Source organism: Mesoplodon densirostris, chromosome 1, assembly GCF_025265405.1.
Source record: "Mesoplodon densirostris isolate mMesDen1 chromosome 1, mMesDen1 primary haplotype, whole genome shotgun sequence".
NCBI classification, from domain to species: Eukaryota; Metazoa; Chordata; class Mammalia; order Artiodactyla; family Ziphiidae; genus Mesoplodon; species Mesoplodon densirostris.
The window spans coordinates 188353530-188370596 of NC_082661.1; the positions used below are offsets into that span (position 1 = coordinate 188353530).

General features: G+C 38.7%; 1 protein-coding gene across 1 annotated transcript in view; it reads left to right on the plus strand.

Annotated features, from left to right (window-relative positions):
• The window catches only part of LOC132488839 (alpha-fetoprotein-like), a 38835-nt gene that overhangs the window by 21164 nt on the left and 604 nt on the right, over window positions 1-17067 (plus strand). The window contains exons 11-13 of the mRNA XM_060097546.1: window positions 987-1125; window positions 3550-3776; window positions 10658-10790. Coding sequence (XP_059953529.1) covers window positions 987-1125; window positions 3550-3776; window positions 10658-10790 — 499 coding nt within the window. The remainder of the gene's footprint in view (window positions 1-986; window positions 1126-3549; window positions 3777-10657; window positions 10791-17067) is intronic.

Consider the following 17067-nt stretch of genomic DNA (forward strand, 5'->3'; position numbering starts at 1 on the left):
GGTTGACTATTTCATTGGATGCTATAGCTAAATTCTTCCCCTAACTCCATTATAATATAAATGCAATAAATGATTCTGACATTTTGTTGTCCTCAAATTCAGTTCTGCAGAGTCTTTCTCATTAAAATCTCTCTCCATATCCCTCAGTTCCCACTACCACTCTCCTAGTTCAGGCCATCACTTGAATTACTGGCATGGACTTTTCTTCCCTCACTTCGCCTCTTGCCCACCTCCAATCCATTCTTTATATAGCAACCATAATTATCTTAAAAACAATGTAAATCTGATTCTATAGTTAAGCTTTCTTCCTTCTCCTCTCTCCAATTCCCAATCCCCCCTAATTAAGAAAAAAATCACAATCAGTGACTTTCTAAGTGCTCCCTTCTTACTTTCACTCCCCTTCACCTGGCTCATTTTCAGTTATTGTCAGATCTCAGCTCACATGTCATTTCCTCTAGGAAGCCTACCTGACCTCCCTGGGATGGGATTAGATGTTGTTCTGTGTGCACCTATAGCACTCTCTATTCCTCTCATGACACTGAGTGTACTCCTCTATCTCCCCCACTAGGGGTGTGAGACCATGAGAGTAGGACATGTTTACTGATCGTTGGTTGCTGTAGCTTCTATTCATACACGTTGTAGACAACCAATACATGCTTTAGTGGCCTGTGCATATATTTATTTCAGAAGCTGTTTACTACGAGTCTGATTTTGCAGCCATCCAAATTAGCTATCACAGTATCCTTCATAAGTAGAAAGAAGATGGATCAGAGTGGAGCAATGTGTGAAGTGGAAAGGGAATTCCAGGTATACTGAGTAAGCCATTGAGCCACTGGGTCAAGAACTAAAGGGATAGACTTAAACCCAATCTAATGACCTGCTCATCCCACATCAGAGACAATGTCAGATATTGAGGAAAACTTTGTAGAATTCTTCATTTTGGGCACATAGCCATTGCCAGGAATAAAAGGAAATTATTCTTTCAGGCTCATAGTCCTTTATACTAAGAAAGCCCCACAACTGTCTGCTCAGGAGTTGGTTATATTCACGAAGAACATGGCAGCTGCTGCCACCAAATGTTGCCCACTGAATGATGAGCAACAGTTTTTTTGCATGGAGAACTCGGTAAGCACATCCTTGACTGCATGTTTCTCTGTTGTTAAAAGTTCTGAACTCCAAGCCCCAGCAACCAGTCTCATGTTGGTGGACACGTCTATGAATTGTCAATGGAACCTAATAATTCTGTCCTTAAGATAATTTATTTCTGGTCAGTTCATGCCAATTGTCTTTGATTAGCAGCAGGGATAAGACTATCACTTTGCAAAAACTGGGGATGTCAGATTCACCAGACCTTTGCCTGGATCATATCCCAAGGTCTATTCCCTGGATTTTCAAGTCAACAACAGTGATTTTGCTGATTTTAGACTAACTCATACTAATCAAGAGTGTAGGAAAAAACCACCCAGTTTCCTCTTGTGTTTCTCCTTTACTATCACACGATTACCATACTCACAACACTTCTGACACCAGATGCGTGGGTTTTTTTTTCCCCCAAAGCAAGCACTGGGAATCCTACAATTTTAACTCAATTCTAACACTATCTGCTTGGAGATAACATCAGAGCTTATGGGTGAGGGCTCAGTTCCACAAGACTCCTCCCACCTCACTTCAGATGCCAATCACAAGTCCAAGTTGTCATCTGTGCTTCTGACTGATTAGCTATAAATCGGAGGTTTCCACGACCCCCTCGTTGGGTTCAATTAATTTTCTAGAGCAGTTCACAGAACTCAGGAAAACACAGTTACCAGTTTATTGAAGGATATGTAAAAGATGCAGAAGAACAACCAGATAGGAGGTACATAGGGTGAGGCCTGGGAGAGTCCCAAGTGCAGGAGCTTCCTGTGGAGTTGGGGTGTCTCACCCTCTCAGTACATGGATGTGTTCACTCACCTGAAAGCTCACTGAATCCCATACTATTGGGATTTTATGGAGGCTTCCTCACATAGACGTGACCAATTATTAACTGTATTTCCAGCCTCTTTCCCCTCTCTGGAGCATGGGGGTGGGACTAAAAATTCCAAGCTTCTAATCATGTCTTGGTCTTTCTGGAGACCAACCCTTATCCAGGAGCCATCCAGGAGCTCACTCAGAGTCATCTCATTAGAACAAAAGCTTCTCCCAATGCCCTTATCACTTAGCAATTTATAAGCATACCAGGAGCTTTGTGTCAGGAACCAGGGTCAACGACCAAATATTTATATTTTCTGTTATCTTACATCAAATTTACAAGTGTTACCTTCATTAGACAGAATACCAGGTATTCATTTACAGTGAGAAATGTCTTCCCAATGTCAAGAATAATTGGGTCTAATAACTAGGCTACACTTTTCCCTGAATCACATTACTTGGGAAATTGAATTAGGATATGGGTATTCATGCAAATGGAATCAGAGGAAGGGCAGGGATGGTCTTGAGGGATAGTTCTTCCAGGAATATGAATTATTCCCTCCTAGCAATGGAGAACATTACTCCAGGACCTGGATGCTCATCTCTAGGTCTCTCTCAAGTGGTATATTTTAACGCTACTGAATTCTTGTTTGTTTACAGCTTTCTTTGTCCTATATTCTTGGTAGAGCATCTCCTCTATACTAAGTTAGTCTTTTTTTCTGATAAAATATAGTTTTTTTGGTTACAGATTTAAAATTTTTTATTATCCAGCTCTGTTTTCCTTTTATTTTATTATAAATTTTTATTATCTAATCATGCCTTCCTTGGGGAACTCTTGATTTCTATTCCTAAAACCTTGTTTTTAAGTGATCTCTTTGGTTACTTCAATAAATTCATAAATGTTGATGCTCACTGGTTTCACTCACTTCATCCCCACATACATAAGTGACAGGGAATTTGTGTGGTCATTATACTCAGAGTGGAATACAGGCAGCCTTGCAGACACATCAGGATAAGTATCAGACACACCCTGGGAGCAAGGCAAGGTGACTGTTCTAGAAGGAGACAAGAAAATGGAAGGAGACAACTGAAATAAAATCCAGGGATTCCTTTCACCATTCATTTATTCACTTTTTCATTAATTCAACAAGTGTTTATAGGTGATTTATCATATACCAAGTTCTGTGGTAGTTACAGATGTCCAGTTATAAAACACAGAAACACATTGTATTTGAGCTTTTCTAGAAGTGCAATCATCAGTCTTGCATCTGGGTCAAATTAGCAGTCATGTTGACCTGAGACTTGATTTTAATTTGATGAAGCATAAGAAACTCCTGCCTCAAGTCAACACTGGTCTATAAACTGCACACTGGGGAGGAATTGGGAGGTCGGGTCCAAGGGAACTGACCTTTGAGGATGACAGGAAGAGGGAGGACAAGGCTGAGAACCAGGCTTCACCTGACACTCTTGCTCTTTCCCAGACCGTGAAATCCAGGCCAAATTAGCAGAAACTAGAATTTGAGAATACTTTTCTATGGATAAAAAAATAATATTAATGACCACAAACCTTATGGCTCTTATTTTAATTCTTTTCTGGGGAAGGCAAAACTAATTCTTGGAGCTTTATGCAGAAGACACGAAGCAGAGCCTATCAATGCTGGCGTGGGTCACTGTTGTGATGATTCGTATGCCTTCAGGAAGCCTTGCTTTGATGATCTGCAAATAGATGGAACTTACATTTCTCCACATTTATCCTGTGACCAAGTCGTCAACCTTAATGTGGACTTGTGCAGAGCTCAGGAGGAGGAATTACAAACCGAAAAGCAAAAGTAAGGATCTTTGTTTATATGTATATATATATTCTGGTTACCCTGAATCAACACAGTGCATCAAAAGCCCTCCACCTCCTGGCAGTGGGGCAGTTCCCCTTTAGTGCCCACCCACTCTTCCCACCCTCCTCAAGTGCCCCTGATCCTGTCCTCAGGAGAAAGCAGGTCCTGGTCCTCATAGTTCCTTCTCCCCCACGATCATTAGAAATGGTTGGTAGCTTACTTCTAATTAATTTATTTACTCTAAGCCTTGCTCTTGGAGAGTCTAAATATTATTTGTCCAACAATATCATCTTGCCAGGGGAGGCAAAGTTTTTGTTGCCTTGGGAATAAACACATTCCCGTGGTGAGCAAGAGCAAGGTTGTCACTTATTCTGTTTTATCACAGTATTTAAAATTCATAAGCCAACTGTCCCTTGAGGTCCTTTCTTCAGTTCCCAAGGTGATTCAGTTCCCAGGGATTCCTTTCACCATTCATTTATTCACTTTTTCATTAATTCAACAAGTGTTTATAGGTGATTTATCATATACCAAGTTCTGTGGTAGTTACAGATGTCCAGTTATAAAACACAGAAACACACTGGATTTGAGCTTTTTTAGAAGTGCAATCATCAGTCTTGCATCTGGGTCAAATTAGCAGTCATGTTGACCTGAGACTTGATTTTAATTTGATGGAGCATAAGAAACTCCAGCTCATTAGAACAAAAGGTGAGCTGATCACAAACTAGACTGTAAAACTTTGCAGTAAGCATCCAAAAACCATTGTAACACTTAGCCATTCTTTCTTTAGCCCAGGCTGATGTGAGAAGATAATACTTTATTTTTAGAGTTCAGGCTTTGCTTTCTCTTGAGGAAATTCTCTGGCATAGATAGGCACCCTTTATGTATGTCATCTCACCAAATCCTTACCGCAGATTTAGGAGGTAGATAATATTATTACCCCATTTTAATTGTGAGGAAACTGAGGCTAAGAAGGCAAGAAGAAATGGTATGAGATCATGCAACAGGTAAATAAGTTGTTGAACTGGAATTTGTACCCAAGCTACCTGGCTCAAAGCACATATACTTAACTACCAACATGTAGCTGTTAGTGTGCCCTAATCAAGGGGTTATAATGCTGGTGATAATTTTTAACACTTGAAACTCTTCATGTAAGGGCTAGATGATGAAAAGTGTGAAATATTAGGAAGCATCCGTGTTCTAGTGAATTCACTGTGTTTTCTGTATGGAGAAAGCAATAACACAGAGACAGCTAATGTAGAGATTTCTAGAATATTCTGGGAGGATACATATTGGGAGTCAAGGGCTGGGCTGGACAAAGCTCTCCACTTTCCTGGGAAGTGGTAGGGGTTCTCCCCATGCCTTTCACCCCTATATAGTTCTGACTGATCATCATAGCATAAGTCCACATACACACAAAAAAGAAAAAAAAAGTGAAGGGGCTCCTGGAGGGGAAAGACAAAATGCAGCAGGATTATAAAGAGAAGGCAGAAATGAGGTCATGGAATAAGACAGAGGAAATAAAGAGAATAGAAGTTCAAAGGAAAAGATTTTAAAATCCAATTAAGAAAAATACAGCGTTGAAATGTTAAGACTTAAGATAGTATATAAAGACTAGAATGTGCTTTAAAGAAAGGGTGAATAAATGTAATGAAAATAAAAGATTAATATTATTGAAATGAAAAGCTGGAAACAACTTGATGGTGTTGAGGATTAAAAGTAGGATCTAATATTTTAAAAGGTAAATTAAAAAATTTAAAACTAAAGGAATGAATAGAATTAGGGGAAATGTTTTAAAACAGCAGTTAGGTTGATAGGTAGAGAGATCCGGGGGGTGGGCTGGGTGGGTGCGAGGAAGTGGACAGGAGAGATAAACCCACTGCAAGCAGATCACAGGTATGTGGCAAGTCGTTGTAAGGGAGGGGGGCCTAGCTTCCAAATGGCACGGAGTCCCCAGTTGTAGAAAAGGCAGCCTTCATATCTGGAGTGTCAGGGAAAGGTACCATGACATGCTGATACCTCTGCTCCAAATCTCATTCCCAGACCTGCATTCTCATAATGGGACCCTTTTTTCCCCTTACCTATCCCAGTACAGCAAAAGTGTTTCTCCTTGTTTGTTTATTTATTGGAGTATAATTGCTTTACAGTGTTGTGTTAGTTTCTGCTGTTCAATGAAGTGAATCAGCTGTATGTATACCTATATCCCCTCCCTCTTGGACCTCCCTCCCACCTCCACACCCCCATCCCACCCATCTAGGTCATCACTGAGCACAGAGCTGAGCTCCCTGTGCTTTAGGTAAGCAGCTGCCACCTGATCTGGAAGCTCAGCGGTCATGCAAGTGTTCCCTCTACTGGTGCCTCTGGGGACGTGCATCCAGAAACCAGATGACCCAGCAGGACAGAGGAGAGAGCAGAATAGTTGGGTGTGTCTGAGGCATAGGTGAGAGAGGGGAGAGAAACTTTTGGGGTTGAGACTAGAGGGGTTGGGAGGGGCCAAACCATGAAGACAATTGGAATCCCAGAGCTTGTGAGGAAAGAGAAGAAGGGTACATATGAAAGAGCCTTCCTACCTCCTCCACTAGGTTTCTCTATTATTGTTAAATCTACAGCTCAGACCCTCAGGAAAATTATAAAACTGCTCATCAATTATTTGCTGAGTGAATAAATGAATAAGTAGATGAGAAGCTGTGACAATGTACCATTTATTGTGGGAGTCAGGGAGAAGGGAGACTGTGGTTGGAAGCAACCAATAATTTGAAATGAAAGTTGCAAGTTGTGCTATTACTACAATTATTCATTATCATTGCCATAATTTGATGAAATAATTAATATAATTATTCATATTATCTTTGCCACTATTTATTAAGTGCCTCAGTATGCCAGTTACTGTACTCAGCCCTTTAATATAGTATTATTTTTGGTCCTCACAAAAACCTTGCAATGTAGGTGTTCAAATTCTCATTTTATAGAGCAGGGTCGGAGAGGTTAAGTATCTTACCCATCGTCACACAGACTAGTGAGTGGAGGACCTAACTTGAGCCAAAGTAAGTTTGACTGCAAAGTTTGTGCACTTTTTATGACATTGGAAGGAAAAAGAAGTCCAGATTTTGCATGAACTCACAGTAAAACCAGTGCCCCTCCTATACCAGCTTTGGCCACTTGGGATGCTGAATCTATTAGGCCAGACCATAGAAGCCCAAATGGGTGCTGGGAAATGGGGTAATCTCACTGTGTAGGTACTCATGATGGTTCGTTTCTGTAACATGGGACTGAAGCTGTCCTATGCTTTTATGGGTTGGGTAGTGAATTTCAGCATCATGAACAATACTGTTATCTGTGGGGGAATATTTTCTGAGACAAAAACCACCAAAATTCCAATGGGAAGTAGCCTGTATTTCTCACTTTGAATAATTAATTTGTTAAAAACTGATAATTATTATTCAAAGATAGTATCAACTGTTTTGACCATACATCATACATAACCATACAGACTTGAATGATACAGAGACAAAAATAAGCACAGTGTTTTCTTTCAAGTGAGATCAAGTTTAGGTCTAATTGGAAAATTGAATATGTACATATCTCAACTATAATAAAACATAATTTTAAAAAAGATCAAATATGTACAGAACTGTTGGATAGAAAAAAGAATGCTTATACTATTCTATTTCTTTGTAAAATGTTGATTTGCTTTATTATTAAAGTAATACATAGTCTTTGCAGAAAATTTAGAAAATACAGAAAAGAGAAGAAAAACATAATACTTTTATTCCAACACTGCAGAGATACCCATTATAAATATATGTATAGTGTAGGGATACATAATTCCATATCTGTACACAAGTGCACACTCCCACAATTGCCCTCTATCCATCAGTCTATGGTTTGAATACATAATAATGCAAGTTTGGCACATTCTTGCTACTACCTGCTTATACAGAATTTCAGTTCCAGCAATTATCCTCAGAATCCTCAGGGGAGAGCTTATGAAACTCCCCTTGCTTCTCCCACTCCGCAGGAATTCTCCAGGCGTTCCTGGATCCTTGGCACCACTCCTGTGCCACTGGGAACAGTCATGTCCTCCAGGTACTTCTGTCTCCTGCTCAGCAGCAGACTGGATCCCTTTCAGTTGATGACAAAGTTGCTTTATGTTTTGTTGTAAGGAAAAAATAATACCTCCCCCAAACCTCAGGATTGTACACGTTTAGCAGGTGCTGTGGCAGTGCTGCTTGTGTCTTAACGGTGTGCAGGACTTTAATGAAAGCACTCTTACAGCCCCCTTTCAAAGAGTTATCCTGATTCCATATAACTCAGAAATGAGTGTAATGGAGGCCCAGCTGGGGAACCACTGAATTACTCCCGTCTTCCACTGACCAGACCTTTCTTAATGGGCGGAAGTCTGTGAGCCTGACTTTTTGTCTCAGGACGAGTTCTCGAAAGTAGTTCTCAATCCTCATGCCTTCTGGGAGGGAGGCTCACCTCACTGGCTTGTTATATATGCCCAGATCTATATTATTCCCAAGGAGTTGAAACTAGTGTTACAAATGCAAAGTGGAGATGACATAGAGCTTTATTAAGGAGGTGACAGAGAACGTGACACGAGGTAACATTTATAAATTTTCAGCGCGTTGTCTGAAACAGAACAAATATCAAGATACTCAAAAGATGTTGGCTGTTGTCATCATTTTTAATGTAGCTTTAAATATGATAATGTATGCAGTTTTGTCACTGATTATTCTTCAAAACAGCATTTTAATGGCTTTTTAATATTCCAGTTTGTGGGTACAATAATGAACTTAACCAGTCCCTGTTTCTGGGCATGAAAATTGTTTTCAGTTTCTAAGTATCATAAATTGTGCCAATGAATATTTTTGTACGTATGTCTTTGTCCCCTCTCTGTTTTTTTTCTAAGTTCCCAGGTCTTAGGACTAGGGGCAAACATGGAGTTAATTAAAATCTCCTAGCTTCTATTGACTGTGTCTTGCTGGTGCTCAGAGGATGCAGTGATTACATGCTTCTCAAACCCACCTCATCACTGTAGTAGTTTCCGACAAGAAAATTGGCTTGTGCTTCCTTATCTTCAGTCATGCTGCTGTTTCAGCTCTGTCTATCCTCAAGGCTGGGGGTTGGGGGGAGGGTGGGAGAGGGTGGAGCTGAAATGGGAAGTTCAGAGGCATGTCCAGGGCGCTACCAAGTTAAGCTAAATATCTGATTGCTTAGATGGGGTCAGCACGCTACGGCCATCTGGCCAGGGCTGTTTCTGTAGGTCCTGCGGGCACCGCCTGAACAAGCTAAGCCTGGGAGCTGCAGAGTGCCGCGTCTGCTTCGCCTCCGTTCCCGGCTTCGCTCCTGCCTTCCCCGCCTGGGACCGAGCTCGCTCTGCCCAGTGACTGCGCTGGTGTCACGTGCATGGTGGGGACTTCACTGTTGACGACTACCGGGCAGCAGAGGGGTGGGTGGCATCTCAGTCCAGGAGTCAAGCGACTCAGAGAGTCACCTTGCTTTGGGCCAGCTGCCCGCACTGAGAGCGGGGTGCGGGGAGAAGAAAAGGGCGTGTCACTGGGGTACAGAGTGAGACAAGCGGCGCGCGCCCCCTTCCCCACGTCTGGTCCCTCTTCACCATCATTTCCAGCTGATGGCAAACTGTGCCCGCCAGCCACTTGGGGCAGCCCACCCCAGGGTTGGGGTGGGCCTGGAGTTCTCTGTCTTGTGATATAAGTACTTATATAATATCTTCAATTTTGCCTCTTGGCTGAAAAAGGCTAAAATATTTGCCGGACCCTTGGGTTAGAGTGTCATAGAAATAGCTACTTAAAGCTTTGAGATATTTTCTTTTATACCTATTCAAGTACAAATAAGGCCACTAGGTATTATCAATGTGAATTTGAAAATGAAGAGTAAATGAAGGTTTTGGGGTAAGCAATAAAATATGGATTAATGTACATTTCCCCTACCCTTCATGCTTGTTTTCTTTGTAATTAAATCTCTCTTGATCAGTAAAGAAAAAAAAAAAAAAAAAGACAACATTGGAAGATTTGGGATACTACTTTGTTTTTTTATTTATATATTTTTTTGCAGTACGCGGGCCGCTCACTGTTGTGGCCTCTCCTGTTGCGGAGCACAGGCTCCAGACGCGCAGGCTCAGCGGCCATGGCTCACGGGCCCAGCTGCTCCGCGGCATGTGGGATCTTCCTGGACCGGGGCACGAACCCGTGTCCCCTGCATCGGCAGGCGGACTCTCAACCACTGTGCCACCAGGGAAGCCCGATACTACTTTATTAAATAGAGAGACAGAAACCAGGTTATAATTTTAAATATTTGAAGTGGTTGAAACACTGATGTTTATATAGGTGTGGGGAAACTCATTCTGTGAGGGAAATCTGAGATGATTGTCAAACTACTGAAGTTTCAAATTAGTATATTGGTTTTATTATTAATAACATATAAGGGGGCCTCAACTTCCAGGTGTGTTATACTTGTAATATTTATTGGGAAGTTAGTTGTTTAGAATAAATGTTGCTCATAACAAAATATTATAGGAAAAGCTAATTTATTGTATAACCTATTTACCACCCAATGTAATAAAAATAGAAAATAATATTTACCCTAGTAATAATTACATAAAGGTAATTTAATTAAATTTAATATAATAGTTATATTGATGAGATGTGCTTGAAGAAAAATATGTTGAATAAAAGATGGAGATGGATACTGTGAAAACTATGAGGACATCAGGGCATTTTCAGGGCCTGTAAACTTAAGAGTGAGAGCTATGCAAAGGCATGGGTGGTGTGCAGCTTTAAATAAGTAAGGCAGGTTTGCAAGCTGGCCTTCTAGAACTCAGGGAGTGATTGTATTTTTGCCACTCATTTCTTATTCAGACTCCTCAGCAACCTTGTGAAGCAGGAACCATATGCAGCAGAGATGCAGTTCCAATCAGTTATTGTGGATTTTGCTCACCTGGTGGAGATGTGCTGTCAAGCAGAGAAAAGTGAAATGTGTCTCCAAGAAGAGGTATCTCTGTTTCCTTGTCTATTGTCTTAGTACTCTTAGGGTACAGTTAAAAAAAAAAATCCTTTCTCCATGCCAATCATGAATGGATTAGCAGAAAATCACAGTTTAAGTGGATGGGTGTAACTGACTATATTTGGGTTTAAGATATATTAATATTTATGTTCATTTGAGGGAACTAGTCATGTTAGACATGAATAAAGATAAATACAAAGTCATGACAGCAGATGAACTGAGATGTTTAGGACTGAGGGTGGGAGGAAGAAGGATGAGTTGAAGACTTTCTCATTATAGAGATGGTGTCCTTGGAAATATAGAGCAAACTGTAGCTTCGTTGTAGAAATTTCTGGGGGCATAATCAGGAAGAGTCACCAAATGTAGTTTGCGGCTTAACTAGGAAACCGGTTTAGGTGAAAAGGATTGCATTTTCTCAGTGGCAGATCATTAGAACAGGGGGCTGAAGAATAGAAAGAGAAAAGAACAGTGACCAGAAAAAAGTGTCTCTTTGTGCATACACACCAAACTGAGTACCAGTAGACTGTTTTGTGTAACTAATCTAATTGCATACAGTTAACAAGCAAATGACTTTTCATAAGACGGTAACGTTGTATGACTTAAATTTCTAAGAATATCATGCTAATCCTACCATCCCTGTGTGGCACAGAAAATTCATGTAAATTCATGGAGGGGACCTGGGATGGACCGTTCTCCTGGGGACATGACTTGAGAAGCAGAAACTAGGATATAGTAGGTAATAGTATCTGAGTAGAAGAATGCAAGCGTGTGGTTCAAAAAATAAAATGTAATATAGCAGGCTTTACAGTCAAAACAGGCTGAGGCTAGTTAGTCCTAGTTAGGACTAGGTTTAGCAGTGGCCCAGGGAAACGTTTTCACAGGTAACAATTTTCATGAATGCCTCAATTACCTTCAGTGGCTCTTTTCTACTTTTTTACCTAAACTGTACATGTGATTATGTTAAAAGTCATATATCTATGGTCTAGTCAAAGGTAGGCAAACTACAGCCCTCTGGCTAACTCAGCTCCACTCCCTGTTTATGTAAACAAGGTTGTGTTGGCACACAGCCTTGCCCATTTATTTACATGTTGTCTATGGCTGCTTTTTACAACAGCAGAGTTGAGTAGTTGTAAGACTGAGTAGTTGTGACAGACTGAATGAACTGCAAAGCTCCAAATATTATCTGGCTGTTCACAAAAAATGTTTGCTGACTCCCAGACCAGCTGATACACAAAATGAAAATAGTCACAAGTGCCCATTTATTTACTTTAAAGCCCTTTCACTTTTTTGTAAAACGTTCAGAAAACAGATCTCTACCTGAGTAACAACCCCATATCCACACAGATAAACACTTTTGCAGAAGGGCCTGTGTCTAAAAATTCCCAAAGGAATTTTCTTGAAGTGTTCTTGCTCTTGAGTGTGAATGCTTCTTGCTTGAACTATTTCATCAATAACATGATAGGAAGACTTCTGTGTGCTTTTTTTCCCACACTTTTTGTCTGACAGTGCTCTTCAACTTAATCGTTGAAAAGCCCAAACTTTTCCCCTTCCCTCCCCTTCCCTCTCTACTTTCTTTTAGGAGAAAATAGGGGCTATCTGAAGAATATATCATGTTAATTAAAATTTGCTAGACGAACTTCTTCAGATAGAAATGCTTATTATATGTAATTCTGCACCAGCTATAAAGTTCGACCAAGTATATCTCCGTATGATTATTTTAAGGAGGTGATTCTGAAATATTCGTGTGCATCAGAGTTACTTAGAGGGCTTGTTAAAACAAAATCAATATTTTCCATTTCCAGCATTCCTGATTTAATAGAGCTAGGGTGGGGTTTGATTATTTGCATTTCTAACAAATTCCCAGGTGCTACTCATGCTGCTGGTTTGGTGACCACTTTAAGAACAACTTTCCTAAGGTGAAAATAGATAATCATAAACTGTTTCCTCCCTCCCTTCCCAATATTTTTATATATCTAACTTAGTGAGAAGTTGGAACCAAGGACAGTCACAAAAATAATAAAACAATAGAAAAATAACCTATTTATGAAAGGAAGTGAAAGATTTTGGGGACATTAAATATAAAGTAAGACTGGAATATAAAAGCAATAACCTTATATGAATAGGCTTAGCAAAAAATATAGGAATATATGATCGAAATATTTTGGAATCTTATCATCAAGAATTTCGGTGAGTCTTTGTGCCTCTATGTTTGTGGAAGAGGTCTAGGTTTGACTGTAATGCAAAGGAATAATACCTAGTGGCTTGGGGAGTCTCCATGGAACCAAAATCCCAGAAGTGAAGAGGCTTAGCCAATTAGCAGTCTGTAGATGTTCCAAGTTAGACTAACTGCTCCAGGGACCTACATGCATTTTCTTTGTTTTCTTTTCTGAGATTAGAATAGTCAATTATATGAATCTGTTACGCCTGTTAAAAGAGAAAGTGGGCAGCTTTGAAGACTGCCTTTCTAGCTGTGGCTAGTGGGAGGGTAAAACATTTTTAGGCAAGATGGAAGACATATTTTGAGAAGTAAACCAGAATGCAGGAAAATTCTAAGGAGAAAAAAGTGAACCAAAACTAATGTTGGAATGTTGGTAAGAATAAGAATGAAACAAAAAGAAGGAATAAAATAACAAACTCAGCTATACAAGGTGAATTTGGATCTTCCAAAGGAAAGGAATTTCATATTTCATGAAATAATGATGTGAATTGTAGACTTCAGCAGTTTTAAGGAGAAAACTACTCAGAAATTCTCTCCTCCAGGTCAGTGGGGAATGATAATTGTAGCCTGAGATTCTTATCTGTCACCCAACAGAATATAACATAGAAGAAAGTTAACAAGAAATCTCAGGAATTTGGGCAGGTTAAAATGATGGTTTGAAAATAATACATGAAATTTAACAATAAAAAAAGCCAAGTTCTGCTTTTAGTTGTGACTTAACACAAGTTCATGTGGAAAGACTTGCTGGTTTAAGTGGCCTATGCTTACAACTTGATGGGTCTACTATCAAAGCTACTGCAATCCTGAGATGCATTTCTGGAGAAAAAACAAGGATCAGATTAAGCAATGTGATATCGCAACCACATGGATCGGGTCACTCTGGGTTACTGAATTTAGTTTCTTATGATACATCACACAAGTTTTGAAAATTACATAAGTAATACACGAACATGAAAAGAGTTCAGACAGAAGAGCAGGGTACATTTCCCATTCCCCAAAGGTAAGCAATTTAAGTTTTCACTTTTAGTATGCCTAGTGATTACCATTATTACTTTAATAGTTTTTTAAAATACCACTGTCACTTAAAGAATATAGTAAACTTACACTAACTTCGACAATACTACCAGTAGACTCTCAATTTTTTTTTTTTTAGGTAAAGTATTTTTGTAGTTTTAGCTCTTTTATTGGTTATGCTCTATTTCTTGATCCTTTGACTTCAATCAGCATCTAGTGATTTTCCAAAACATAAGTAACATGTCTAAACTTCTTTTGATTTCTTTGCCAGCTTCCCTTTTTAAAGCTATACCATTACTTCCACACTGTCTAGGTTTATTCATCCTGCTTTGTAAATGTAAGGCTTATATGCTTTGTCAATAGGTTGATCCAAAAACTGGAAGCCATTAAATAGTGTTCAATAGTGTGTTTAACTGTAATATTATTTACAGCCGTACAATGAATGGATTGACCAATAGTTCAATGACTTATCTTGGATCATTTAAAAAGTGTCAAGATTAAATGAAGTCTTTTTTCTTACTATCAACTGCAGAAAATATGCCACATTTATTTAGTTTTACATATTTGGACTACGATTTCCTAGTACATCCTTCTTTTTTGAGAGTTTCTAATTACCATTCTTTTTCCATGTTGACAAATAAAGCATCTACTTTCATCACACCACTAAAATATATCACACTGCTAAATTATATCAGGTTTAGCAGTGATAGTTTTTGTAATAGAATATTCTATCATCTTAAAGTTTTTGTAATCATACAGTTTTTGTAATAGAATATTCTATCATCTTAAAGTTTGATAAGATTTGAAACTTAAAGTTTGACAACATTTGAAAAGTCCTCTGACTTAATCTTTCAGTTTGGATTTAGATATTTCTGGGACTGATTTATGGCTGTCCACTAAGAGTCTCTTTTTACGTGTAACTCTGGGTAAAATTGACTATTTCTAACATCCCATTTTGTGTTTTATTTCTTGGATTCTTTTAAGTTTTTTTTTTGGCTACATTCTTAAGTTAGGTGTGTATGTATTTATGTATTTTTTCAGAATGGGCACCCGGGTGATAAACTGTAGGGGCCCTTGCATATTTAAATATTATTTTACCCATATATTTATACAGTTATATTTTAAGCTGGTATGTTAGTTGGGGTTCTTTAGTTGTAAATAATAGGATCAAATTCTGGCTAACCTAAGTAAAAATTAGTATATTGAAAGGATAGTAGTGACTTCAGGAATCTTTAGGAAGTTTATCTTATCTCCTGAGCAGGGGATAAGAACCAAAGCAGCTCAGAAATCAATGACTTTCTGGTCTTTTACTGCTGGTACTTCTCTAATGTTACTATTCTGAGCTTCTATCTCTGCATTTTGATATGTTGATTAATATCACACCAATGACTATTTTTCAGAAGTTCATTATAGCTCTTACATTGATGGTGGGTTTTTTTTTTTCTTTTTAGCATCAGTAGGCTTTATTCTTTCCAGTATATTGTTACTCTTATTGAATTGGGATTTCAAAAGAGATAAGAGGTGACCCATTTTAAAAGGATCTTGGCAAGTTGTTATGTCCAGCAGTATCTAGAATGTAAAATGGTTTGAAAAGCATGTCACAGGATTTGGAGATATAGACTAGTAATGTTTATTCCAAAGTTTTCAGATGGATGACAGGTTAGCAGTCTCCCATACAGACAATGTACAGGCTGGAAGAAAATATTAGCAAACAATGCTACTGACAAGGGATTAATTTCCAAAACATACAAACAGCTCATACAGCTTAATACCAAAAAACCAAACAACCCAATCAAAAAATGGGCAGAAGACCTAAATAGACATTTCTCCAAAGAGGACATACAGATGGCCAACAGGCACATGAAAAGATGCTCAATATCACTAATCATTAGAGAAATGCAAATCAAAACTACAATGAGGTATCACCTCATACCAGTCAGAATGGCCGTCATTAAAAGGTCTACAAATAATAAATGCTGGAGAGGGTGTGGAGAAAAGGGAACCCTCCTACACTGTTGGTGGGAATGTAAATTGGTGCAGCCACTATGGAGAACTGTATGGAGGTTCCTTAAAAAACTAAAAATAGAGCTACTAATGTGATCCAGCAATCCTGCTTCTGAGCATATATCCAGAAAAGACAAAAACTCTAATTCAAAAAGATACATGCATTCCAATATTCATAGCAGCACTATTTACAATAGTCAAGACATGGAAGCAATCTAAATGTCCATCGACAGATGAATGGACAAAGAAGATGTGATATATATACACAATGGAATATTGCTCAGCCATAAAAAAGAGTGAAGTAATGCCATTTGCAGCAACATGGATGGACCTAGAGATAATCATACTAAGTGAAGTAAGTCAGACAGAGAAAGACAAATACCATATGATACAACTTCTATGTGGAATCTAAAAAATGATAGAAATGAACTTATTTCCAAAACAGAAATAGACTCACAGACATAGAAAACAAACTTAATGGTTACCAGAGGGGATGGCAGGGGGTGGGGACGATAAATTAGGAAGTTGAGATTAACATATGAGATTAACATATACACATTACTGTGTATAAAATAGATAAACAACAAGGATCTACCATATAGCACAGGGAACTATATTCAATGCCTTGTAATAACCTATAATGGAAAAGAATCTGAAAAAGAATAGATGTATATACTTGAATCATTTTGCTGTACACCTGAATCTAATACAACATTGTAAATTAACTAATTTTAAAACATGAATTTAAAAAAGGAAATAAATTAACATTCAAACAAAACAAAACAAAAAAAGTCATGGGTCACCGTGGAAGTAAGGATACGTAAGTTCCAGAGGTATTTTTAAAAACAAGCCTAAATAGATTTCAATCTTTCTAGACAATTTAGGTGTGGTACTGTTTGAAGGTGGGAAGAAGAACTAAATTACTAGACTTCTAACCATTTTCTACAGGATCCTAGAGGCTTTTAGGAGTGTGAGTCATCTATCCCTCAGATGTGTGTGTGTTCATTCCTTAGCAGTGGAGTTCTAGGG